Below are 27875 nucleotides of genomic sequence, written 5' to 3'. Positions count from 1 at the left end.
TTGCACTATGGACGACAGTCGATGAAAGTTTCACGGGGTACAGTCTCTAAGGCTACAGCGTGCCCTGTAGGGTGGTTGATTCCAAGTCAAGATGGTTGCAGCGCCAACCGAGCTCCTGGCAGGAGAAGACTGGACCTGTGGGCGGGGCGGAGGGCCGGGCCGGGGCCGGGGCGGGGCCTGATCGAGAGGCGGGGCCAGGTGCTGGGCTGTCTCTGCTTGTCAAAAGGCGGCAGCCGAGCCGTGGGCGCCGGGAGCGCGGAACAGCTTGTCCAACCCGCGGCCGGACCAGGTGCGGACCCGGGAGCAGCGGGGAAGGGGGTTTCAGGATAGGGACTCGGTGTCGGGGCGTCGGGGATACCGGGGCCTGAGAGCCCGGGTGCGAGCATTAGAGTCTAAGTCCCAGCGGTAAACTTGGCGACTGAGGTCGGGGCTGTCGTGCCATGAGGCTGGGACACTAAGGGGCACTGAGGTTTGAGAAAGGTGAAGTTCGTGCCAGGCTGGCGAGGGGAGCGGCGACATCCTCGGTGCTTGGGCAGCTTAAAGGAGAAATGCTCCGCTAGCACAGTGCTCAGCCCTTGGGCAACAAGAAGCATTTGTTTCCTTCCTCTGTCCGGGCGCCTTGGCATGGAGTGGAGGAATAAGAAAAGGAGCGATTGGCTGTCGATGGTGTTCAAAACTGCTGGAGTGGAGGGCGTGTAGCCTTATTTATTTTCTTACAGGACTCAGGTATGGTCCACCTGTGATGGTGGAGTTGGGTCTTTTAAGTAATTTTTTTTTTTTTTTAACTTTTCTTTGAACTACCAATGAGTTTAGACCTAATTGGCCCTAGTTTTTCAGGACAGCCTGTCAATAGGTGTTCAGAGGAACTCAGGGGCAAGCATTTAAATGAGGAAGAGGCTCAAGGAGTAGTTTCTGTTTGGAAAGTGAGGTGCCCTGCATCTGTGGTGGTGGTGAGGAAGATTCAGAAGTATCTAGGAGGGAACAGCCTGTGATCTCCAGGGCCAGTGGACAACTGCCCCTTCTCTTCACCCAGGGACCAGAGTCTGAGACCCAGCCTGGGCTGGGGGAGCCTTGGGTCTCCAAGTCCAGGCCCTTCTTGCAGCTCCTCCTCCTCCTCCTCCTCCTCCTCCTCCTCCTCTTGTTCCTCCTCCTTCTCTGTGCGTGCGGTGAGTGAGTCAGCCTCCTGTCTGGGCTCAGTTGAAGCCAAAGGGGCCAGAGCCCAGGCAAGCAGTTGGGCAGGCATTTTCTGAGCATTGCAGAAACTCCTGGGCAGAGTTTGGCTCTGCTCCAACTACCTACTGGAAGGTGGTCTTCCTCATGGGCAGGGGCTCAGATACCCAACACAGCAGTGGTTATGGAATGGCTATGGGATGATTCTAGCAGGAGGTGACTGTGAAGGGATGGTGGCTTTATGATAAATCTACGTCTCATCTTTCTCCTAGGATCAGGAGGTACATCCCAGCACTGCAGGCTTTTCCAGCCCTTCATTCCATTTCTGCCTAGTGGTCTCATTAGCGGCCTGTCTCTGCTAGTGAAAGGGGTGAGCAAAAGAAATCGGGGAAAGTCTGGGGCCAGAGAAGTCATGGTGTTGGCAAAGAAGGCTTTAACCCAGGCTGGGGATTGGGGGTGGTTTGCTGAGGTAGAGATGGGTTATCTGAACACTGGAGCCTGAATTCTATGAACTGAGAGTATTGTGTGTTGAGAGACCTTCTGCCGTCCCTTCCCTGTCCAAGTGCTGGAGGGAACTGTGGGTCTTTCTGAAACAGTTTCAGGACTGGCATGCAGCCAGACCAGGAGGTAGTAAGACTGTACATTTCTCCTTGGCTTTTGTTTTGGGTGCTAGAAATCGTTGAGCGGAAGTAGCCCTCCCTGCAGAGTCCATGGCCCCCACTCAGTAGCCTCTCTGGACCCATTTGAGAAGAGTGCTGGGAGGCCAGTCCGGCTGTGGGGCTGACTCAAACTGCAAAAAGCTGGGGAATTCACAGTCTGTGCTCTGGCTGGGTCCCATGGCTTCGGGTTTGGCTGGTCCTGATCAGCTGTGACTTGGACCCTTACCAAGCTAAAGGAGGAACTAGAAAATGGGGTAAGAAAGGAGGGAAAAAAATGAGAGTTAGAAAGCCTTTCCAACCCTTTGCTCCTCTTCAGCAGAGGCCATCAGACTTTGTTTGTACAAACATTATGGAAGGTCGGGTGCTGTTTGGGGTGCCCTGATAATTTATGTTTATGATTTCTAAGTAGTATCACCTATTTGACCTCAGAACTGATCTCTTTTGTAACTAAGTCCCAGAGGAAACTCCAAGAGGACCTCCTGGACCCCTACACTCTACCCCCAGAACAGATAGCAGGTGTCCAAAGCCCAGGCTGTGAATGGAGAAAGGCCTGGGGCCGAGTGGGCTGCATCAGGTGGCTACTACATCAGGTGGTTATCTAAGACAGGAGAGGGAGTTCCCATTGTTTGATTCCTTACCCCACATCCTAAGGAGGCACCACTGTCCTGGCTGGGATGGGCATCTGGAATCTCTGCTAGAAACTCGCTGTTGCCTCTGCAGCAGTCAGGTCCTAGAAGCCAGAGAGCCAGAGACAGGAGGACCACCTAGATGACATTTGGTGTGTTGCTGAATAAAGAATTACAGCGCTCCAGCTTCCATTTTTTCCTGCTGCGATTCTGTTTTGGATGCAGGTAGAGGAAAGTAAGGAATTGACCAGATTTGATTAAGAGCCTCTTGTGTGCCCAGCATGACTCCAGGCCCTCTGAGGGATGGCAGAAAGCAGAACCCACCAGACTAGGCCCCTGACTCCAAGACAATTTGAACCCCAGTGTGGGAAGCAGTTCTCAGGCTCCCCTTCCACTATTGTCCAGTTCTGAGAGGATCCAGCTCGGCTGAAGCCAGCCTGGCTGCCACTCTGGGTCACCAAGGCCTCGCTTGTTGTTCTGCTTCCCTCTGATTTGTCCCTAACCTTTTCCTGTGTCAGTGCCCTCCTGGATATGCTAGAAAGAGGTCCTGTGTAATGTATCTTGCAAACTGGGATACTTATGAGAGTGAAAGGGAATGCCATGCATGGCTATACCAGGACAATGGACATAAACCCAAACTCTCCAGGGAAAAATGGAATATTAATCATCCTGGTGATCATCACTCCAAACTCAGCAGAGGTCACAGCAGTGATGAGAGGATGATGAGGTTGGGGAAGGCTTAATGCTCAAGGGAAAGCAGGGGTAGCTTAATTCTGAGGACAGACCCCAACACCCTAGACTGCTCCCTGGTGTTATCAGCCAATTCTCGTCTTTTCCCTGAGGGCAGCACTGCTCGCAGCCACCTGTCCTGAGACCCAGCCCACCACTCGTGTGACTTCCCTTCACCCTTGACTTGTGACTGGCCTCACCTTCGGTTTTCCTGCCCCACCCCAACCTCAGACAGGGAGAGGAAGGTCTGCCAGCTCTTCTTCAGCTTCCCCTGGGGAAACTGGGGTTCATAGTGGAGCCAAGACTGGGCCTCACGTTTCCTCTTCCTTCTTCCTCCATATCTGCAGCCTCCTTGTTTTGCTCATCCAGCTTCCCAGACCTCTCGGGACCACACTATCCCACAGAAAGTCTGGCTGTAAAGCAGGTAAGCAGCCAGGAAGGCAAGGGTAGGCAAACCTTGCCCACTGTGATAAAGGACATAGGTCGCCTGTAATCAGGTTCCGGGGAAACGATAAGCAAAGTGGAGGCCAAAGCCAGGGAGAAGCTGCGTTGCAGGAGACATTGCCAGTTCCCCAGGACGCTAGAGTTTGCCTCTTTGGTCTGGTCTGACTATTGGGGAAATGGTCCACGGTGGGGACAGGTTGTTCTTGCTCAATTCAAGTGACAGGCATTGATGGCAGTGCCTGTATCCTGCTGTGGCGGCATGTGGAAGAGAAACTGTCCTGCCTTCTGGGTCCTGGGTCCTCATGGCCCAGGTGCAAAGGATAGGCTCCCCAGAGGTCCAGCCTGTGGGTGATCGGGCATAGGAGGGGAGGGAGCAGAGCCACCACGATGACTCTCAGTTACTCTGCCAGGAAGGAAGTCATTCTCATTGTCAACAAATGAAAAGGGCAAGTGAAGATCTCTTGGGAAGTCATGTCTTTGAAGTGACTTGTGGGGAAGGGAGGTGGTGAGACCCCCACCCCAAGGCTGGCTGGGGGAGGATGGGGGTGTCTCGTCGACAAATAGCAGGAGTGGAAGGCAGAAGCAGTCAGTACTCTGTGAGTCGGAATGTGTGTCATGCTTTTGCAAACCTGCCCTGCAGGTCCTGTGCCAAGGAATAGACTAAGCAGTGTTCCCAGAACCAGATGCCATACAAAGTCCTCATTCTGCACAGGGGAGAGTCCTGGTCCTGAGCAGGGTGTGGGCAGCTGCAACCCGCGGGAAAGTGTAGTCTGGGCAGACTCGGTGGTTGGTTCCTGAGAAACTGCTGCCTCTCACTGGCCTTCTGATGACAACCTGAAGCTTGGAGGTGTTACGCAAGGTGGGACATTCCAGGCACTGTGGAATACCCATGAGGCCCAAGGCTTTGCTGATGACACATCCAGTGTGTGCCATCTGCTGGTGCTGGAGTTGTAGCTTCAGCTACTTACTGAGCAATCACTTGGTAACAGGTGCTGTGTTACGTGCCTCCCAGACCTACCACTAGGTCTTGTGAGGTAGGAACAAGTTATGTTCTCTTTACAAATGAGGAAATGGAGTCTCCGTGAGGTTAGTCAACATGCCAAGCTGTCATAGCCTGTGAGGAGGAAAGCCAGGACTCCCTCTCAGGTTTGCAGCAGCCCACGCTCTTCACCTGCATGGAACTCTCCCACCTCTGCCTTCATGGGATGGCCACAGGGCACTAGTGCCCTGTCTTGCACATTCTAGGCCTGCAATAAACGTTTGTGAGCTGCGGGGTTAGATGTACTAACTAGTTTGAACAAGTTGACCTGAGAGCAAGCTTGGACTGCCCAAAGGTTACTCTGGGGACAGTGGCCTCTCAGAAGGAGGCTCCCTCTGCCAGCACTTTTAGATCTTGGTGCCTCTCTGGCAGTCTCGGTCACCTTACTTAGGTTAAGAATAGCAAACAAGAACCCAAGGGAGGTAGGACTGTGCAGAGAAATTGTATGGAATCAAATATGACTCTAATAGTCTGGAAGGCAAATAGGAAACAATCTTTCAAACAAGCCTCTTTATGGAAAACCTACTATGTGCTGATTGTCCCACTGGCCAATGGGGAGCTATTCTCACTTTGCCTACCTTTTCCCTCTCCTGGCTATCCCTTAAGGACTCCTGAACCTAGCCCAGCTGGAAGGAGAAACGGACTCTAGCCTCCTCTGATAGCCTCATGCCAGGCCCCGTGCTGATTGCTTTACTTGTCTCCTTCAATCCTCATAGCTTCTCTCTGGGGTAAGTACAGTTATCCTCTCCAGCAGGCATAGTGGGGAAACCAAGGTCTAAAGAGATATAGTCACCTGCCCAGGGCTGCAGAGTCAGCCTGTAACCACTGCTTCACACGGCTTGCCAGCCCTGGGCCTGGCCATACAGACTGCTCTGTCAGAGCCTGGAGACAGAGGTCACAGGAAGAGAAAATGCTCAGCCTGCCCCACCCCCTGTGGGTCCCAGGGTTCCTTGGTAGATAACTAAAATTTTAGGTAGTGCTGTTAGAAGCTAGCAGCCTGGCAGAACAGGAGAAACCCAGGGTCTGAGTTAGACTCTTAGGTTCAAATCTTGGCATGATCACTTTGTAGCCTGTGACCTTGGGCAAGTTTCTTAATATCCCCAAATCTCAGTGTCCTTACCTGTAAATTGGGTATAATAATAGCTCCCTTGTAGGGCTGTGTGAGGATTAGGTGATGTAAGTCAAGTGCCTGGCACACAGTAGGCCCTTGAAAGGCATGTGTATTCAGTACCCATGGGCCAAGAGCCTACTGTGTGCCAGGTACTACTCAAGACACTGGGAATTTACAAGTGGGGAAAAAAAGACTCTTGCACTTCTTTTCGAAATTTCTAGACCAGAAGCCTGTCCTTGTGAGGCCCGTTTAGAACTCAGGAATGGCTGTCCTGGCACCTGATTAAACTCAGATTTGGCAAATTGATTTCTCTGTCATTTGTTAGCTGATGAGCTTGTGAAAGTTACTTAGCTTCTCTGCAACTTGGGTTCTTCAATTCTTTTTTGTTCATTTTAAAAACTGTGATATATCATATACACAAGATTATATGTTTATGTATATATTAAAGAATCCTATACCCTGAACCTACCACCCAAGTTAAGAGTGGAGCATTCGCAGCACCTTAAAAGCCCCCTCTGCCTCTCCCCATTTGCGTTCCCCCTCCTTACTCCCCAACCCAAAGTGAATTTCGGTTAATTGTCTCCTTGCTTTCTTTGTAAGTTATCATCTATGTATGTTTTACAAAACACTATATTGTTTCATTTTACATGGCTTTGGAGTTCACATACATGTTTATTCTCTGTGATGCACTTCTTTGAGTCAATATGAGTTTTCTGAGGTTCATCCATGTCGATGCACACCACTGCAGTTCATTAGTTTGCACTGCTGTATAGTATTCCATTGGAAAAATACACCACGATTTGTACATCCTCCTCTCACTGCTGGACATTTGGGTTGTTTCCAGTTGAGCTATTACGATAGGACAGTACTGCTAGGGGTGTACATGTTATACTTGTCTTCTGGTGCATGAGAAACTCACAAGAATTTCTGTAGGGCACATACCTAGGGTTGGAATTGCTGCCTCCCATGGAATTCTATGTTCAGCATTGCTATAGGGTGCCAAACAGCTTTCCATAGTGGTTGTTCCAAAAAACACTTTCAGCAGTGGTTGAAAGTTTCCATTGTTCTCCATCCTTTCCAACACTTGATATAGGCTTCATTTCTAAAATGAAAAGGTTGTATTAGATGAGTTTCTACAGTTATAATGATTAGCTATAAGAGTTGTATTATTCATGACCTAGGGACCCAATTTCTGGCTCACGTGTGTGCCTGTCTGCTGCAGTGTGCACAGGTGACCACATACATGCCACAGCCTGACTCTGAGAGCTCTGTGCTGGGCCTCTATGTACAGTTGAAGCCCTTCCTCTCTGGGCTTCCATCAGCAGTGCTTGAGGTATCCCACGGTTCTACATCCTCCCCAACACTTGGTGGTCTCCTCAGTTCAACCAAGAGCCTGGTGTCAGCAGTGAGCCAATACTATGTGCTCAATTAATACCTACTGAATTGCATTTTCATAAGTGGATTAGGAGGAATATATATTTTGAGAAAAGGCAGTGAGATGGAGTGAAGTTTAGTAATCTCTACTGGCCATCTCTTCAGAGTCTGCCCTTGTTCTTTGGCCTTTTGACTTGTTTAACCTGAGAAGCAAGGGGTAGCTGGAGGGTTGGGGTGGAGGCAATAGAGGCGATGCCACGGGAAAAGGAGCCAAATGCCTGTAGCGAGTCCCTTTCCCTTTGAAGGTCGAATACCCTGCTGGGGCTACTGGGGAAAAGTGTTGACCACACTCACCATCCTGGTAGCCACATAAACAGCCAGATACTCACCACCCAGCCACCCATAGGACAAAGGAATGTGACTGGCTGGACAGTTGCATGGGCCACCCCAGCCCTCAACTTTGTAATTACCTATCCAGTCTGTGCCTGTCGGCTCCCGGCAGGCAGGTGCTTCTGGCCTGGGCCTCGCCTTGGCTCCCAGACCTGTGCTGGGATCAGGGACAGGGTTCTACCTTCTTCAGCCATCCCTCCACCCCAACTCTACCCAGTGTCTCTTTCTATACCAACCTTTGGCCTTTGTGGTTACCATATTATGTAATAGCTGACAATCGTAATAACCAATGGTTATGATAACTCACTATGTTCCAGGTACTGTGTTCAGTGCTTTTCATGCATTTTCTCATTTATGCCTCTCAATAATCCTGTGAGGCTGGTAATATTATACCCATTTTACAGAAGAGGAAACCAAGGTTCACAGAGATTAAGAGGCTAAATTCCTTGCCCGAAAACATTGAACTACTAAATCAGAACCAGAATTTAAATTCAGGCATAAGTCCAGAATGCATGTTCTCTTCCTCACTTGCGCATTGCCTTTCCTGCAGTGTCCTGGTCATTCAGCTCAGTCTTCCCTCCTCTCCTTCCTGTCTAGGAGGGCTGGAAAAAACGCAGCAGGTGGTATGAGGGTGAATGGGGCAGTTCCAGTCTGGTCAGGGAGATGCTGGAAAACACCTTCGGGGCAGAGTTCTTTGTTCCAAACAGCTCTGAATTTCCAGACTTCTGCCAGGGGCAGGAAGTGACTTCTGCCCAGCCTCTTTGGCAAGCACACCCATATCTTGGGTGCCATGATGTTAAGAAGTGGGGGAGGGGCTGCCTCAGGTAAAATTCCATTATAATGAACTCCATTTGAGACCTGACCGGCTTTGTTGAAATCACGTGCACAGTCTGGGAAACTGGAAATGGAGTGGAATTAATTCGAGGTTGGGTGTCCTTTAGCGAAGCCCCCCGAAAGGTTTGGAGCCTAGAAAGAGAAAAGAATCAGATCCACCCCCAGGTCCTCCTGAATGCCAAGCTCCTGTGTGGTCCTGGGCAGGGCTTGTGGGGAGAGCTCTGTGCGTAACTCCACCTGTCAGTGCTGTGAGTGTTCCATCGTCCATTCCCCCCACTCTACTGCGAGCCCCAGGAACAGGTCTGAATCCTATCTCTGAAGTGCCCCTGCTCCACACAATAACTAACATGTCACGGATATACTCACTAGATGGTTTTTGTCTGTAGACCGGGTCCTTGAGCAAGAAAGGAGGGTTGAAGGGCAAATTGTTCTGTGTTGTTAAATCATCTTCAAAAACTGGGCTGCAACTCAGATGGATTCTCCTTAAGTCATTACAGCAATTGTGCGCAATAATAAGCACTAACGTTTACTGAGCAGGTACTACGTGCCAGGCACTGTACTGAGCACTTGATGTGATTATCTCATGGACTCCTCACAGACTATGCAGTAGGTGGTGTTATTTTTCTCATTTCACAGGTGAGGAAGCAGAGGCTTAGAGAGTGCATTTCATTGGTTCTGGTTGCACAGCTAGTGGTAGGGAGAATCCAGCGTTGGGCACACCCAGGCCAGCTGCCTCCAGAGCCTGCACTTCCAACCGTGAGCTCCGCTGTCACTGTGGACTGGTCACGGGGCGAGGGCCAGGTGGGTCATGAGCGAGGCTGGAGGGATGCAGACCCTATGAGATGGACTGGAGGACACATGCTGGTTGATAGGAACAGCCCCTTTTGGCCCAGCAGGCTTCCAGCAGGAGCTTCGGCCTGGTGTGGTCAGATTACCCAACGTTTTCATAGAAAGCTGGACATTCAGAACTTTTTTTCAAAAATGTAACCTCTTGATTTATAAAACATTGACAGTCAATTAAAAAAATGTGTAATCACTGTTGGTGATGGGGGAGGATGGGTGGCAAACAGCACACATCACAGTCGGGTCTGCCCTGCGGGCTCCACTGCATCCTCTGGTAGTTTCTTTTCACAGGTGACTGTTACACAGTGGGATGGGAAAAACCCTGTTCATGTAGAATTCCTTACTAATGTACTAGAAGGTACCCCTCCCAGCGTGTGATAATAGTTTTATAATACAGAGTGTTTCTTCCTTGTGAGTTAGAAAGAAACCTTTCAGAATAAGACATTCCAAGAATACATTGCCCTCCTTTCCTTTCTCCCCTCCTCCTTCTCTGCCTCCCAAACTCTGTCTTCTCAGGAAGGTATTTCCCTGTAGGTATTAGAAGAAAAGTTGTGTGAGAAAAAATCAAAAGGAAACTAACAGAGGATAAAGTCTTAAGGCAAAAAGTAAAAAATAAAAAAATAAAAAGTAGAAAGTTTGGGGGTGGGCTTGGTAGACAATGAATGAATGGATCATGCTCCATGCAATCGTTCACAGTGTTTTTTCACAGCCTTCCCCTTTTTACCTGAATTTATTCCTCCTCCTTTCCTATTCTTAAATACCTGGAAAAATAATAGTAAGGCAATAGCTATTATTTTTATAGAGTGTAATTTTACAGTGTAACAATTTTTATAACATATTTAAAATATTTATCTCAGCTGACACAAGAGTCTTATAGAACCTCCTTTTGGAGGCTTGGTAAAGTAGCAGTGTTTTCTTCTTCTTCCTTGCATTCTGTAAGAGCTGTAGCCATGGAGGATGGAAACCCCTGACTCCTGTGGGCCTTCCCTATCCTGCCACCCTCATGCCCCATGTGGATCCACAGGTGGAGGCAGGTGTGGCAGGCAGTTACCTCTATAAAATCTGGTGCCAGCAAGAGTGCAGGAGTGTACATGGGAAGGGCCCTAAATGGATAGTGGCCCTAGTTAGTGACCCGAGGCCAGCCTCCCCTGCCCCACTGTGCCTGTCACTCTGAGCTATGTTCCGAAAGCTGGGCAGAAAATAGCTCACTGGGGGAATTATTTTCATCGCTGTTAAAATTCAATCCTGGGCTACAGACCAGCCTAGCTACAGAGTTACTTTTCAGGTCAGGGGGAATTCTGGGAAAAGTAAGGGCGGGGGAGTGAAGGGAAGCAGTGGGCATCTCCCCCCGGGACGGAGATGGACCTTGGCCACTGACGTCCTCCCTAGGATGCTACCTGTCTGCAGCTCACCTGGCAGCAACTCCAACTGACCTAGTGGGGCCCAGCCCAGTCAGAGGAAATGGGGTTTCACCCACTAGTCCTTTAATTGAACCTAGGTTCTGAGTAACATCAAATTCCTTCTTGAGGGGTGTTTGCTCTGCCAGAAAGACTGTTGAGTGCAGGGAGTGGAACTTCTGCCAGCAGGTTCAGAGGCCCGGTGGGCAGCAGGCCGGGCTCAGGGCAACTCGGGGGCTGCAGAGAGCTGACCACCTGGAGGGAAAGAAGTTGCTCCTCTAGGGACCCTGAGTTTAGCTCTTTCGCTGTCCTGGGGCAGCATTTATGGAAAGTACTCTGTGGTTTAAATCTGTTCTGTCTTTGCCCCCTGGCTACCAAAGAAAAACAAAGAAGAGGGAGATGACCAATGGGTAGGGCTGGGGAAGGGGAATCCTAACTTGGTTAGGGTTCAAGGGTTAGAACAGAGGCAGCTGTTTCCTACCACTTTGTGGCCCTGGGGAAGAATACTCCAGACAGATTCTGATATTTGATCTGAAACATTGAACCAAGAGGATTATCTTCAATTATAGCTCTGAGGGTAAGACAAGGCTTGTGTCATGTTGGCCAGCAGTGAATTTGGACAGCCAGACTCAGGATATGGACTGGCATGTGCCTATCTGCATATGAGATGTTCCACACCCGTCGGTGGTGCGTGTTTTCTGTGAGCATCATGTATTTTGCCTGATGCCCTTCCTTAGACAAATTCCTGGCAACGAGCAATTAACCTTGTTGACCAGAACAGAGTGGGCTGAGTGGACTGGTGGAGGCAGGTTTGAGGATCCTGCAGCTGTGGGCAACTCACCTCTCTCTGTGCCCATCAACCATATCTGGCCACCCTGGACAGACTGAGGAATTAAGTAAGGATTGCACTGGTGATATGGCAGCTGAGTCGTTCACTAATCTTCCTTCCATCTGCCCTTATTGAATCATTTGTTCTTTCTTTTGATTTTCTCCCACAAAACCTTTTTTTTTTTTTTTTTAATTCAGCTAGGCTGAATTTTTCAGGTCTCTCTCCTTTACCTCTCCCTTCTAGCTCAACTACTGATGGTCCTATTCTTCTCAGGGTTAAGGATCTCCCTGAAGGGCTATGGGGGACAGTGGCTTTGTGTGTACCCTGGCTGGGACTTCAGCTGTGCTGCAGAAGAGGCCTATGCATAGCTAACCTCTCAATGAAACAATGAGAGAGGCCCTGTTGTTATTTTCTTCACAACCCTCCAGGTGGATTCAGGTTGGAATGGGGATCTGAATGGGATCTGAAAGTCTTCAGTTTCAATAAATCATGGCAATAATTTAAAATTTCTGATATTCAAGACTCACTGGGTTTAACTTGAAGAAGCAGAGAAAAGAGTGGAATGTACTTCCTACAGGCCTTTGACATGAGCGTGGTCAGTTGGGGCGTTTCTTCCTGGCGCCCTCTCCCTCTCTCCAGCCATATTGAATGAGTTTCTCTGTCCCAAACACGTTCTTTCCCTTTCGTTCTCAGCCTTTGCATGTGCAGTATCCTCTGCCTAGAGTGCTCCTTACGCCTCTTACCACTACCACATTAAACTCCTCTGCTCCTTCCTGTCTCCGTGGAGAGGTTGAGAGGAGACCGCCTCCAAAGAGCCTTCTCTTCTCTTCTCTCACTAAGATGAGGCAGAGGCTTTCGCATATGCTCCCTTTAGACCTGGCACTTACCTGGATTGTAGGACGTGTCGTACTGAATTGGACGTTCCTGTTTGTCCCCCATCCCCACCCCCTAATCCGCAGTAGACTGTAAGCTCCCAGAAGACAGGGTCTATGTCTTGCTCACCACTGCGTCTCTCACCTCCAGTACAGGCCTTTCCGTGTGGCCGGCACTTAAACATAGGCAGCGTCCCCATCAGAGATAAGGCAGCAGAGGCCAGCACAGGCCAAGAAGAAATGCTGCCACATCCCATCCCTGGCCCTCCAGGGGTGTCCCCAGGAGGGACCCTACCCAGAAGGATGGCCAGAAGCCTGACCAAACCGCTCTGGAGAAGCTCTTTAGGGGGAGTCATTCAGATCAGAAATGGAGGAGCGGCCGATGTCACCTTGGGGTGCCTGCTGCTGCCCTTGAAAGTGAGTGGGAACTTCCCACATGGCCCAGGTCCCGAGAAGCTGCATGAACGCTGTACGGGGGAAGTGTCCACCCCTCACTAATAACCCAGAAGTTGGAGAAGATATGTTTGGGCAAATCAGCCCTGTACGGGACCGGAGCTGCCTGGTGGAGAGTTAACCCAGCCCTGCCCATCTCAGAGGACCCTGAGGATCCTTTCCTGATTCTGACACAGGCTTCAGAATCTATCCCAGGATAAGTGAATGGCCTTCCCAGGGCTTTAAGAGCTGGGGCAGCCAGGAGTCCAGGCCCACTGAGCCAGAGCCCACCCCATGTCTAGGTGAAGTGGAATGGTGGGGCCATTCTTCTGCCAGGGCTTCCACAGTTCTCGCTGCCAGCTCCTGACTCCAGCCCCTCGGCACCCACCTCAGCCTTCTCCTGAGTTCTGCTTTCTGCTGCAGGTGGTGGTGGGTGGGAATGGGTGGTGGTAGTGCCGCTGCCCTGGTAACAGTCAGAGGGGCATCCTGGAGGTAGTCAAGCTTCAGGTCCCACTACAGTGATAACAGATGCAGGTACAGGACCAGCACTTGATAATGGGGGAGGTGGGGGACGGAGGTGACACTGGGTGAGAAGCGACAGGAAGGACGATGGGTATAAGGGTTGGTAATCAGTGACAACTTGGGAGCCACAGGCTTTATCTTTACTTGGAGGAAAAGTCTAGATTTGTACCTCAGCTTCTCTGATTGTTAGGGGAGAGATTAGAACAACTCACATCTCCTCACCCCAAGAAGTTTTGGAAGAGTTTTAGAAGCCACAGACAGTGGATGGGGTGGTCAGTTTTTTTCCCAGCTCAGCAAAATTGTGGCTTTCTGGGCAATGTTTGTTTGGGGTGGAGCTTTTGGGACTGAGAAGCAGGCATCCTGCCCTTCACAGCACCTCTATGGGGCCTGAAGATCTTCTCATTTTCCTGGATTCTCCATTGATTATACTAAAGCCAGGTACAGTTCCAATAAAGTTAACATATAAAGCTTATGGTGTGCCAGGCACCCTTCTGAGGGCTACTCAGAGATCAGCTCATTTGATCCCACACAAGACCTGAGACTCGGGTATTATCATGTCCCTATTTGTAGATGAGGAGACAGGAATGGGCTCTGGGGGCATCTGAACAGTGGTCAGGTGGCCAGGGGCATAGGCTGGCCCAGGTGGCTGGACAAAGGCAAGGGGTCTGATCCCAAGGATCCCAGATATCTCGGAGCTGGTAGGACCTGGGATTTGGATACTGACCTTTGACACAATGCAGGAAGAGTCTGAGTGATTCAGAGATCATGTTGGTCCCAGAAGGAAAATAAGGAGAATAAGCCTGGCCACCTGGATAGGGGTAGGTGGTTGGGCCTCAGAGAGGTTTGCCTGAGCAAGAGTGGCTCAGGTCTGGGCAGGCTACCGTCCCCAGGAGCACCCTCCCTGCCCGTCGGGTCCCTCTGCCCCTCCCTCCTGCACATGTCACACTGACCACATCTGTAGACATCTTGAGTTGTAGCTGCAGATGGGGACCAGTGGCTTCCATTTTCATTTTAGCCATTTTGTCTCCTGCACCCTCTCCCTTCATACAGTCTAGTCAGAATAGCACTTCTAGGGCACAGGTTCTCAGTCCAAGCTGTGGGAAAGCTCCCCTTATCCAAGGGAGTTTAAAAGTAGTGACTTGGGTTTTTGCGAGTGTTTTGTTTAGTAAGGGCTTGTGGGGAGGAACCATGCTAAGCCATAACCAATGAGGAGAAGCAAGACAGCCTGTCTGCCCCCAGGAGCCGGTCCTCTGCTCTTCTGCAGTCAGGTCACTGACTGGACGCTCTGGTCATTCCAGTGGAAGAAGAATGTAACCTGCATGGTAATGTGACAACTGTTTCCTCCCTGACCCCAAAGGAGCTGGCTCTAGAAGGTTGGGATCAGTCCTGAATATACTTTATGTGTTAGATTTACATATATATATATATATATATATATATATAATACAAAACAATAACCCTTCCAGGGTTTCTCGTGGCAGTTGAAATAGTCCCACATGTGGTCATCAGAAAATAAGCCATTCCTCATACCAATATGGGGTAAGCTCCTTGACCTCTGAGGGGCAGGAGTGCTTCCTGCTGTGTGTTTTAGAATCCCTCCCTGCTCTGTTTCGTGGCAGTGAAATGCCTCGTGGCCCTGTCTAAGTGTGTCTTTCACGGATTTTTGAATCATGTTCTAGTTGCTTGGACCTGCCACATGGGCCCAGTGTTCATTTGAGCATAACTGTACTAAATCCTTTTTCCAGATCAGCATAATAAAGGAGTGATGTACAATTAAAAAAAAAAAAAAAAGAGTGGTTCAGGCCCATGTGGACTCAGGCTGAGGGTCCCAGCATTAAGACAGATGCTTAGCCTGGAGGGACGCACGCAGCCACACTGGAAGCTGGGCTTGGGAATGGCTTGGAAGCAGCCCTCTTCTGCTGTCTTGAGTTGCTTTTTTGTTTTTGCTTTTATTTTTAGAGAAAATCCCAACTACTACTAACACTAGCAGTAGTTCGGGTCTCCCCAAAGAAGGGCTGGACCTATTCTCTCTCTTTGGGTCTGCCCAGTTTCTATTTCTTGGTCTTTAAGTCACTGAACAAATAGCCTCCTTGTCTCATCAACTTTTCCCTGTAGCAGATATCCTTGGGAAGTACTCCCATGCTAGTGTCCCAGGAAAATTCACTCAGAGTAGAGAAAGCTCAGGCCAGGCATATCCCACTTCCCTCTAAAGTACTCTCTGTCTTGAGTCCTTGTTCATGTCTCTGGCCATGGGAGCTGAAGCCAGGAGCTGGAGTTGGTCAGGGAGGAGCACGTAGGTGATCCTAGCGACTTTTTTGTTTCTCTGTGTTGATTGTAAGGATGTAGTCAGTGCTGGTGGTCCTGCTGCAGTCTGCATCAGGCCTCCTACAGGGAACTCTCAGCCCCAAAGGGAGAGTACACACCTGTTTCCATGGCCCATTCCTACCCCACACCACACTCTCGCCCTGAAGCTACTCAGGCAGGTGATTGGGGCTCCTGGACTAAGCCAGGCTGGAGATGAGAAAGTACACTTCCTTACTGTGTGGCCTTGGATATGTCACTTCCTCTCTGATTACCTCAGAGGAGACTGAGAAGAGACTGAGGCCATCAGAGAGGAAGTGACATGTCCAAGGCCACACAGTAAGGGAGTGTACTTCTCTTCTCTTGTTTTTATTGACTTTCTTAGAATTTTTTCTTTTTATTTGTAGTTGACACATAATAATTGTACATATGGAATACAGAGTGATATTTCAATATGGGTACACAATGTGCAGTGATCAAATCAGGGCAATTCGCTTATCTATTACCCCAAACATTTATCATTTCTTTGTGTTGTGAACATTCAAAATCCTCTGTCCTAGCTTTTGGGGAATATAAGGTAAATTATAGTTAACCACAGTCACCCTGCAGTGTTGCAGAAAACCAGAATCTATTCTTCCTGTCCAGCTTTAATTTTGTATTTGTTAACCAACCTCTCCCCATTTTCCCCTCCATGCTACCCTTCCCAGCCTCTAAATACCCATGGTTCTACTTGTGTGGCCTCCATTTCTTCAGCTATAAAACCAGAGAGATTGGACTGTAGCTTCTAAATGGGCCAGTCCCCTATGCGTCACCGGCCACTCTCCAGCATAGCCTGCCTGTTACCTGGAGAGCAGTAATCAGCCCAGAAATCTTGTTGACAAAGCTGAGGGCAGAGTTTCCACTGGAAAAAAGCAGCTTGCGGGAAAAATTGTTGATAAGAAGTGGAAATCTATCTAAGTAAGCCGTGTATCTCCTGCCCCACTGCCTGAGGCCTCATGGGCTCCCTGCTCTGAGTCCTGCCACGCTCCAAGAAGCTGCTAGAGCTCCCCAGAGCGGCATTGGTGAATGAGTGTGTGTAGCCTGGTTTCCATGGAGTGACCCACGAGCCCTGTGATATGGTTTGGCTGTGTCCCCACCGAATCTCAACTTGAATTGTATCTCAGAATTCCCACTTGTTGTGGGAGGGACCCAGCAGGAGGTAATTAAATCATGGGGGCCCCTCTTCCCACGCTATTCTCGTGATAGTGAATAAACCTTACGAGATCTGATGGGTTTATCCGGGGTTTCCACTTTTGCTTCTTCCTCATTTTTCCCTTGCCACCGCCATGTAAGAAGTACCTTTCACCGTAATAATGAGGCCTTCCCAGCCATGTGGAACTGTAATTCCATTTAAACCTCTTTTTCTTCCCAGTCCACATATGTCTTTATCAGCAGCTTGAAAATGGACTGATATATCCTGATACTGTAGGGGGTGTCAGTCCATGGCTTTTAGCAGATTCTCAAAGGTGATGCATAGTCCCAAAAGGGTTAATGAAGAACAAGCTTCAGGGGTAAACTCCTTCCTGCAACTCCGGTGTCATCAGCCACTGAATTTCCCATCATTCAGTCAGTCATGACTGGTGAGCCTCTTAAACGTTCTTAGAGGTGTTTAGAGCTGTGTTTCTGGGACCCAGCCTCCTCTGGAAAGAGCCAAGTGGCAGACAGAGGAGGCGGCAGCCCTGCTGGGAGCACATCCAGCACTCACGCTGCTCCACGGGCGCTTTCCGTGGAACAGACGCTGTTCTCTCCAGGTGCAGGCCACAAAGGCAGACACTGTCTGTGCTACCACCTTACTCACTCTTCTTATGGGGATCATGATCAAACCTGGGAAGTTGACGGGGTCTAAATCAAAATTAAGTGTAACCCAGGCTATCTTCTGCAGCTTCTCCCCTGCAACCTCACTCAAGACATAAGCATTGTAGAGTGTTCTATTTTTATGATAATTTTCTGACTGATGGAAGTGAAGTGTCTTAGGGCTTAGTGTCTTAGAAAAGTCTAAGAGTCTTAGAAAAAGGGATCCTTTTTCTTTTTAATTTTTCTTTTCTTCTTTTTTTTTTTTTTTTTTTTTTTGAGATGGAGTTTCACTTTTGTCACCTAGGCTGGAGTGCAATGGTGCGATCTCGGCTCACTGCAACCTCTGCCTCCCTGGTTCAAGAGATTCTCCCGCCTCAGCCTCCTGAGTAGCTGGGATTACAGGCACACACCACCATCGCTGGCTAGTTTTTGTATTTTTTTTTTTTAGTAGAGATGGGGTTTCGCCATGTTAGCCAGGCTGGTCTCGAACTCCTGACCTCAAGAGATCCACCAGCCTGGGCCTCCCGAAGTGCTGGGATTACAGGCATGAGCCACCGCGCCTGGCCAGGGCTCATTTTACTAATGTGCATATGGCACCATATGGTGACCCCCTAATCCCTCCTCTAGAGCTCCTGTGTGAATGGCCTAGTAGGTTTGTCTAACATGGCTGCAAAGAGCTGTCTAGGAGCAGCCATTGAAAGCTATGGGGGCTGTTCCATCTGTGCATGATACAGAGCTTTCTAAGCACAGAGTCATCCAAAGAGAGTGGATTGCCATGGGAGATCGTTCTCCACTAGGAAAATTATTCAAACGTGGGCTAGAAAGCCATTTGGCTAGAATATTATAGAAGAAATTTAAGATGATTGGACTAGGTGGTGCTGTTGCCTTCCAATCTTGAGATTTTCTGAGCTGAATGTTATCTATTGGGTTTTACTGTGGACATTGTGGTCTGTAGAAAATAATTCTAACTATTCTTACCCATGTTTAAAATGTGTGTGTATGAAGGAGCTGGGGAGACAGTCGGGGCAGGAAGTGGTTTGGATATGTTCTATTTACACAGTAAACCCTCTCCTCTCCCCCTTATTATCACTCTGTTCCCTGTCAGCTTCTTCTGGGAGATACTGAGACTGTTCTGGACAAAGAAAATGGGTACATGTTGGGGATGGTGGAGAAGGAAGACAGGGTATCACCTTAGCTGGCCATGATATTGCTGTGCCTGAGTTATGCACCAGGCAAAAAGAGATGACAAATAAAAAGTCAGGTAGGTCATGCAGCGCTCAGCACTCGATGGGGCAGAGTTTAAGGGATGATGAAACGAAAAATAGCAAGACAAGGGTGTGTGCGCACAAGTACATGTGCAGTTGTGGCTGGCGGACACACAGGTATATCTTCTCCTAGAAAAGCCCAACACATGGTTGACTGTGTGTGTGGCAACTTTAGGAAGAAGAAGAATTGTCTCCCACTCTGTGGGGAAATAGCTTAGCTTTCCATTTCTTTCTAGAAGGAGTGGGAACTTTGAAACAATGTCAACAATTAGAAAGCCCAGTTTAGATCACCCCAGTCCCAAACTGGCAGAGAGAGAACCCCTCTCCTGGGGTTGATTAGGGGCCACATCTTTTGTGCCCTTCCTGCTCATTGGCATCTGAGGATGAGTGAGTCTCACTCACTGAGGCATGAATGTTGGGGTTCATCTGGCTAGTGAGGGATTAGGGAGAAAGCTTCATCTCATTTAAGGCCTTCTTGCCTGGCGTGGCTTACACCTGTCACCCCAGCTACTGGAGAGTCTGAGGTGGAAGATTGCTTGAGCCTAGGAATTAGAGGCTGCAGTGAGCTGTGATTGTGCAACTGCACTCTAGCTTGGGTAACAGAGGAGACCTTGTCTCTTAAAAAGAAAAAAAAAAATAGTGCTTCTCATGATGGGAATTCCAGTCTTGGAGTTGCATGCTCTCAGAGCTAGAAAAGACATTAGTGGTCAGACTTCTTGTCCACTCCATGGTCCTTCTCAGAGTCACAGCTTTACCACTCTTAGGAGGGTCCAGTCAATGCGGAGTTAAACTGAGCCATGAGGGACTTTGATTTTTGCCTTCCCAGGGCTCTGCCCAGGACACCTGGCAGTCATCACCCCGCAAGACTGCTGTAGGTGAGACTGCCCTGGGGATGCCCATTTAACAGAAGCTGTCGCAAGATGGGGCCGCCTGTGGTGTGGGCTGACAGGCAGATGTGTAAGAGAGGCAATGGTTGTGGCTTCAGTGACTGGAAGGAAATATGTTATCTTCTCATTTCTTGCTAAGGCAAGGTCAGGCCTGGGGTCAGGGCCAGGCAGGGTTTTGATGTGGGATGCAGGCCCTGGAGGGATGGAAGCCAGGGGCTTTCTACATAGTCGAGCTCCTCCCGCTCTGCTTCTCTGAGGCTCAGTGCTGGGGGTTTGGTATTTCTAAAGCAGGGTCAGGAGAGGGTTGCTCTGGGGACGGTCCCAGCAAAAGCAGTGGGATGTTCTGTGTACTCAGAACATGAATTGCTGGTGGGGTGGGCGTGTGACGTGGCAGAGAGCAGGTATTAAGCAGTTTTTCCACCTGTCCTCTTTTCCACCTTGTGTCTTTGCCCCACTTTCCTATAGGTTTGCACTTGGACTCAGAGGCCGAATCTAGGATATCTCTCCTAAAAGGACCATCCAGTACTGGAAAGTCGACTGAGGAGGAGAGGCTCATCTATTGGATGGGATTTTCCCAGATGAGAGGGGCTGGGTGACAGAAAGTGGATGGATCCTGGCTGAGGCCTGCCGTCCCTTGGCCTGGGATCCTTGGAAGGACAAGAACAATCCCCGGGTTCTTCCCTCGCGACCTGGGGATTGTTCTCTGCATTGCTCCCGACTTAGTGGAAGTGAAAGGTGTCCAGGGCTTAGGGATGCAGAAATGACTCAGAGCTAAGCTACCTAGATTCAAATCCAGCTCCAAAGACCATCACCTTCCCTGCACCTCAGTTTCCACCCCTAACCTGGGCAGTAAAGTATCCACTGGAGGAGGCTGTTGTGAGAGTGAAGTAAGTGAGTACACAGAAAAGCCGTGGAGCAGGGCCCAGTGCGGAGCAGTAGGCATCTGCTCTGATGATTGTCATTGGAAAAGGACCCAGCTGGGCACTACAATCAGCCGTCCTTGTTTGGCCCCAGGCACCACCGCCTGCCTGGCTGTGGGACCCTGGGCAAGTCACTCAGAGTGCTCTGAACTTTGGCTTTGCTACCTGTAAAGTAGGACTGCTCCCTGCCTCACAGAACTGTTGTGAGGGCTAAATGAAACAATATATGCAGAGCTTAGCAGGCCTGGCATGTAGTAAATACTCCAGAAACATTTTTTTAAGTTCCAGGGTGGTGGTCTACCTGGATGTCACCTCTGATCTCTGAAAACCACAGGGATTGAGGATAGGAAAGCAGTGCTCCTTTCTGCGTCCACCTTGTCCCCACCTCACCTTCCTGCACACCAGGAAAGGAGCCTGAGGAGTCAATAAGGCCAGAGGGGGAACCCCGCAGAGCGTGGTCAGCTGGGAAGGACTTGGGCAGTAGGAGCAGTGCAGGCAAAGGAGGGCCTGGCTCGGGAGTACGTGGCAGCACGCCTGTCCTCAGCAGACACCTCCCACTGCCTATGCCCCTGGTGGGGGCCAGCCCAGCTTAGGTTATCTCGGCTCATTGTCCACTGGTGTTTTCCTCGATGCTCCCTGGGAACTGGTAGTGCTGGAAGGGGTGGCAAGTGGCCTCAGCCGGCTCACGTTTCTGGGACTGGGCCCAGGTCTTGAAAGCCCCTTGAGCTCTCCTCCTTCCCTGCTTAGGCTACTGGAAGACAGAGGTCTCCAAAGAAAAACAAAAGCTGGGGTCTAGACATACGCCATCTGGGGTCTGACTTAAAGGCCTTTGCCAGGGTCACCTCCTGTTGGCATCAGAGAAGGAAACTCTGTGTGTGTGTGTGTGTGTGTGTGTGTGTGTGTGTGTCTGTCTGTCTGTCTGTCTGTCTGTCTACGTCTGCAGGTGGACAAGCAGGGCTGGGTGTGAGTGGAAGTGGAAAGGGTACAATTCTGCCCGTCCCTCGTTGCTGGCCCCCCCTGCCAGCTGCTAAGATCCAGAGTCTGGGCACCAGAGTCAGCTCTACTGCAGCTGGGGGTGTTGAGCGTGTCTGGGGAAGAGCTAAAAGTGGCAGAAAACATCCTGTTTGAAAGCAATACATTGCTGTATTTAACCCCTGCAGCACCTGCTCCGCCTACACCCAGTCTCCACAGCCAGGAGATCTCAGACACCTGCCTTTGAAGCTGTCCCAAGAGGCCAAGGCTGTGGGCTGCCATCCAAGCCCGCCCCATTCCCAGCTCCTGTGCGGCTCCTCCACTGCCCTGCCTCGGGCAGCTGTCTTCCCGCTCTTAGCAGTGGGCCACGTGGCCCAGTTGCTCTGCTTCCTGAGCTGCCTACAATCTGGAGATGGAGGGGGTAGTGTGGGTCTCCCTAAGGAAAAGGCCCTTCTTCCCTCCTGACAGCCTGGGCTGTGAGAGGAGGAGGAGTGCCTAGGCGGGAGGTTGTTTCCTTCTGCCCGGGGCTGGTTGCCGCCATCCCTTCCCACGGCTCCTGCTACTCCCTGCCTCGAGGGAGGGCCATCCTGGCTGCTGCCCAGCCTCCACCCCCACACCCCTGCCAGCGATGACATGGCATGCCTGCCCCCAACAAGCCACTTCTGTTTGTAGTCCCTGATCTGGGGACTAAAGTCCCTGGAAAGATCCTCTCGTGCCCACTTCCTTAGAGACTGGTGAGGCGGTCCGTGCTCCGCTTTAGATAAAAGGTTTCCCCTTCTTCATTTCAGAAGGCTTTGGGTCTGAAGTATCTGTGAGACCTCATAGAAGAACACCCCTGGGCTCCACTTACATGCCCTGTGCTCCTTCAGGTAGGTGTTTCCTCATCAGCCACAACTTCCCTGGCTTTCTGTTTTCAAGGGGCAAGGGTGGGCCATAAGAAGGTGGTGGGCAGGGGAAGGAAGGGATACCACCCAGGATCTTGCAAGGTGGGTCCCGGACCAGCAGAGTCTGCAGCTGAGATGCATGAGTGTGTGGGGTGCGGGTGGGAGTTCAGAGAAAGGCTCAGGAGATGGGGCTTGCTGACTCCGGCTATGACCCTGGCTGGGCTCTCCTGTGCGTCTATTTCCTATTCAGCCCCATCTCCTCTTTCTCTTTCCTGCCTTCTGTAGTCTCTGCCTGTCATTCCTGGGACTTTCAGCTTTCAAGCCGCAGAGGCTTGGGCGTCTTCTCCACATGTGGACTCTGGTCCTGGGCGCTGGCTTCTTGATAGCAGCAAATAACCTTAAGCAGGGTTGGGTCTTCTGTCAGCTCCCCTGAAATGGGCCTCTGGCTGCTCAATCCAGTCTTTCCAGCCTTCACCCCCAGCATGGAGACTTCCTGATGTCAGGGCAGCACCCCACCCCATTGCAGGACTGCCCTGTTGCTGTGCTGTGGTAGTATGTTGTTCCAACTCGCTTGTATCATAGCATGTGATGCTGAACATGTGTTGGACTGATTTAACAGATATTCCTTCCTACCCCCCATTTGATTTCTCTGTTTTCCACGAAATCCACCGGATACTTGGGAGCCTGGATGACCCAGACTCTGTAGCAACACCATGATGACTCGGAGCTGCAGCATCTCAGCTGACCCAGGGTTAAGCCACAAGCATCCTGGATGGTTTCCCCCTATTACTCCACAATGATATTGGGCCTCCGGGATGCTGGCAACATCTTGACTGTGTGCTATGTTCTAAACCCTGCAGGCGTCAGCTTGGACTTGGGATGGTCTTTGGGGACAATGTTGATAGACCCACAAGCACTTTTCTATTTCTAATTGTTTTTAAATTATGAAATGTTTATATATTCAGAAGGGCATGCAAACACAGATGTACAAAACATAGATGTAGTGTTTTGATAATAGTAATAATAAGAAGATACCATATGCTCACTACTCAAAGAAATAGAATACGGCTACTACATAACGCATACCCCTCCCCAATCTTATCTCTCCAAAGGTTTCTGTTAATCATTCCTTTGTTCTTTTTTTCTGAAATTTTCTTATAGGTTAAGGGGGTGCCTGTGCAGGTTTGTTACAAAGGTATATTGCATGATACTGAGATTTTGAGTATGAATGAATTGTCTCCCAGGTTGAGAGCATAGTACCCAATAGGTTGTTTTTCAGCCCCTGCCCCTGTCCACTTGTATTCCCAGTGTCCATTGTTCTCATCTTTATGTCCATATGTACATGATGTTTAGCTCCCACTTATAAGTGAGAACATGGGCTATTTGGTTTTCTGTTTCTGGCTTAGTTTCCTTAGGATAATGGTCTCCAGCTGTATCCATGTTGCTGCAAAGGACAAAGGACTCGATTTTGTTCTTTTTTATGGTTGCATAGCATTTCAGTGTGTGTGTGGGTATGTGTGTATACATGTATATGTGTGTGTATGTGTATATATACGCACATATATATACATATATTACATATACATATATATGTACATATACATATATACACACACACATATATATATACACACACACACATACACACACACACACACACACATATATACTGCATTTTCTTTATCAGTCCAGAGTTGATGGGCACCTGGGTTGATTCCATGTCTTTGCTATCACTACAATGATCTTTGTTCTTTTTCTGAAAGTGCTTCTCTCTTTATATGTAGGTATATATTTATACTTGCTAAACTTTAATGTATATATACTTGCTAAACTGTATATAAAAGTATGTATTAATGTATATTTAATATGTACTTAATGTTTATATTATATATACATTAGAGTTTAACAAGTATAAGTCTAGCTGTGAATGAAATTAGCAATAGTGTCACTATTATTATTAGGATGGTTCAAAAGTAATTACGATCTTTGCCATTATTTTCAATGGCCAAAACCACAATTACTTTTGCACCAACCTGATACATTAAGGTTTCCAGAAAAAGAAAAGCTAAATGAGGTTAGGGAATCTCCGAGGTCTGTCTGTGACCGGGATTCCCTCTGTCCCTTTGGGACTGGCGATACTATATTCTTGCTTATCTGCACCACTTGTTTCCCTTGGTGTGAAGCGCTTTGGGGAATTTTTAGAAAGTATTTGTTTTATTCATTTGGCAGTAGTAGTTTCTAGACATATCTTAAAGTCTGGGCTTCTCTGGGCCTCATTTGTAAAGGGGATGATGATAATAGCATCTACACCATGGAGTGGTATGAAGGTGAAATAAGACTTAATGAGCTTCGATATTCCACACCCTCGATCAGAGATCATGGGCCTAGTCATTGAAAAGTAGCTCAGAGCCTCCCAAGGGCCCCCAGAATCTGCCTCTGTCACCCAGGGGCAGGAGGAAATGGTACCCTGGGATGGAGTGGATTCTTGTTTCTTCTTTCCTGGCTTGCTTTCTTATTTTTCTTCTGACATGAAGGACCCTTTGCCTTGGGTCAAAGGGGTCACTGAAACCTATAATGACCCTTTTGAGGATTCGGATAAAGTTGGGAGAACTGGGAGGCAGTGGGGTCTGAAAGCATTTTAGGGCAGTCTGAGGTATTCCAGAATCATCTCTGAGCCTAACAGTAGACAGGATTAGACGCAGCAGGCAAAGCCGAGGGCCCAGTTTTGGCTAATGAAAGAGTCACGCCAGCTGCTTCCTGAGAAGGCCCTCTCAAAGCTGTGGCCTTTTGTTTCTTCTGTCTCTTCTCCTTTTCCTCAAGTGTGAAATCCGTCTCTAGATGATAATGCCTATTTATAAAAACCATCTCTGAAAACACAGTTAATTGTATAGGACTCACATGACTCAGAAGAACATTCAAAATAATGTTTTAAGTATTATTGCCCAAAAAAGGGGGGATGTATCTTGAAATTTTGATCATCTTGGTACCAGAACAAAAGGGGCATAAGCCTATTAGCCCTGAGCTTTATGGTTGCAAAGAGCTGGGGCTGGAATGACTAGGGCACCTAAACCACCAAAATCACTCCTCACCCTCAAGAGGAGGAGGCCTAAGGGTTTCTCTTCACATGTAGGTGCTGAGGCTGAGGGAGGACTCTCGTTTTCCCTTGGAGAGGGCATTGGGCAGGATAGAAGCCCCCGACCTGGTTCAGGTCTGTGCCTGAGGCAGAGCTAGTGCCAGTAGTATGCATGGGTTCATTCATATGATCCTTGCACCCTGGAAGTAAAACACCTTTTCCAATGCAGACAGTGGGGGCATGCAGAGATGAACCACTAAACCCAAGTTAGCCTGACAGATGCAACATCTGAAACCAGGCAGCTGATTCCAAGCCATGCTCTGAGCCAGCTTTGTAGGGAGAATCATATATGAGGGCTCAAAAGGCACTGTGCTCAGGCCTGGGCCCTGGGGAGATGCCCACCCTGGCTGAGCTCCCTGGGGGTGGGAGATGGGGGCGGTGGGATGAGGCTAGGGGGTGGGTGGCACCAAGGATGCCAGCTGGCCTTGACACTGATTCTGGCTCTGACCGTGGCCTGCTTGCTGTTCTTACAGGGATGGAGGCAATGGCAGCCAGCACTTCCCTGCCTGACCCTGGAGACTTCGACCGGAATGTGCCCCGGATCTGTGGGGTGTGTGGAGATCGAGCCACGGGCTTTCACTTCAATGCTATGACCTGTGAAGGCTGCAAAGGCTTCTTCAGGTGAGGCTTCTTCCCAGGCTCTCCCCAAGGGAAAGGGAGGGAGAAGAAGCAAGGTGTTTCCATGAAGGGAGCCCTTGAATTTTTCACGTCTCCTTCCTTGTAATGTCCATGGAACATGCGGCGCTCACAGCCATAGGAGCAGGAAGGTCTTGGTGAGTGCTTTCTTCTTTTCCCTCCTCTCAGCTCCAGATGTGTCCCCTGACTCACTTGGAAATTGCTTTCCTGAGGTTGCTGTGTGGGTCTCTGTCTTTCCATTACACCTGTGACCCACAGCCCCCTGCACCAACCCATGTGTCCGTCCTTCCAGAGTGAACCTCCTCCCTGTTGATGATCATAGCTTCCTCACTCAAGACACAGGCATGTCTTTGGCAAGAACATGGCTTCAGAGCTTGCCTTTCCATCCAATCCAAACTGTTCCTTGGAACATGGGAAATGGCACCTCTTGTCGGGTCATCATGATCTGTACCCGTGTCTTCACCCAAGGATTGTTTGTCCTGGTCTGAAAGTCAACCTTGGAACACCCAGGCAGTGTCAGGAATATACCTGCATTCCTGTATCAGGGCCAGTTTCTTTATCAACACACTCCCCTTACATGAGCCCAGGATTACAGGTGTGATAGGTGTGGGAAAAGCACTGGAGGTTCCCATCCAAAGCCAGGGTGGGAGGGTGGGAAAGGGGTGAATTGGAGCAGGAACTGGGAATCATGAGAAATTAGCGTTTGGCATGTATTGGAGAGACAGAGACAGTAGCCTGAAAGAAGGCAGCCAAAACAGAGCTTCTGTCTAGCAGTCTAGACTAGAGGTGACTATGGCAGGGCTCTAACCATCAAATGAGGAAAGCACAAATCAAGTCCAGAGGAGGATGCTGAGGTCGGCTTGGTTGTCTAAACTGGAGCGCTCTCCTCGCCTTGGGAGCACAGTGAATTCAAGTCCAGGTGCTTGTGTGGGACTCTTACTCAAGGACTTGGGGGCTCTCTGTCAACACAAGCTCCCAATTCACCTGCCCTCTGCCCCAGGAATCAGCAGGCCCAGAGTTTCATGGCCTTGAGCAATTGCTGGGCAGCGGGATTTCTGTGGGTGCTAATTGCCTGTTTGGCCTGGCACTGACTGCCCGCTTGGCTTCCTGGCAACCTACTCCCCAGCTCGGGGAACCAGACAAGCAGCATCGCTGGCTCTAAGTCCTGTTGCTACATTTGCCAATCCTCGGGCCAGAGGTCCACACATCCTGCAGGGTGGGCCTTCTAGAGCCCTGGTTGTGTGTCCCAGGTGACACATGAACCCTTTTCTGCCAGGTCCTGGGACTTGGGGGGCTGCCTTGAGTGCTAAGGAAGGGGGAATCTAACGCACACCTCAGAGCTTGCTTACTACCATGAAACCCATCAGAAAGGCGTGGTCTGGGGTGCTGGCCATGGCAATAATTTTTGGGATATCCTTGCTCAAATGGATGTCCTTGACATCTCTAGGCTTTAATTAACTCAACTAATGTCATGCATGTATTGATATCCAGCCCCTCTGCTACATAGTGTTAATCTGAGGATTAATGAGATGACATGTAAAAAAGTGCTTTGAAAAACACTTTTTCAGTCTGATGAAAAAAGCTGAGATTTTTTAGCCTGATGGGCCACTACTACTGCCCTTCATGGAACCATGCTCTCATAAAATAAACAAAAGTCGTGCAGCCAGCCAGCAAGCCAGTCACTTTCCTCGTGTGTGTGTGTGTGTGTGTGTGTGTGTGTTTAATTTTTTTATAGTAATGGGGCCTCCCTATGTTGCCCAGGCTGGTCTCAAA

The 27875-nt window shown here is 49.5% G+C and overlaps 1 protein-coding gene across 4 annotated transcripts in view; it reads left to right on the top strand.

The window, feature by feature from the left end:
* The first annotated feature begins 212 nt into the window (after positions 1-212).
* Positions 213-27875, top strand: part of VDR (vitamin D receptor) — a 63712-nt gene continuing 36049 nt past the window's right edge. Inside the window, exons 1-4 of one of the 4 annotated variants that reach the window (XM_025402902.1) lie at positions 213-289; positions 5274-5395; positions 22238-22318; positions 25940-26087. In XM_025402902.1, coding sequence (XP_025258687.1) covers positions 22300-22318; positions 25940-26087 — 167 coding nt within the window. In that variant the 5' untranslated portion in view covers positions 213-289; positions 5274-5395; positions 22238-22299. Of the gene's footprint in view, positions 692-5273; positions 5396-22237; positions 22319-25939; positions 26240-27875 lie in introns of all 4 variants that reach the window. The other 3 variants (XM_025402900.1, XM_025402901.1, XM_025402903.1) reach the window with 3 other exon arrangements.

Source organism: Theropithecus gelada, chromosome 11 (genome assembly GCF_003255815.1).
Source record: "Theropithecus gelada isolate Dixy chromosome 11, Tgel_1.0, whole genome shotgun sequence".
Taxonomy (NCBI): domain Eukaryota; kingdom Metazoa; phylum Chordata; class Mammalia; order Primates; family Cercopithecidae; genus Theropithecus; species Theropithecus gelada.
This window is presented reverse-complemented; position numbering and strand designations above follow the sequence as displayed.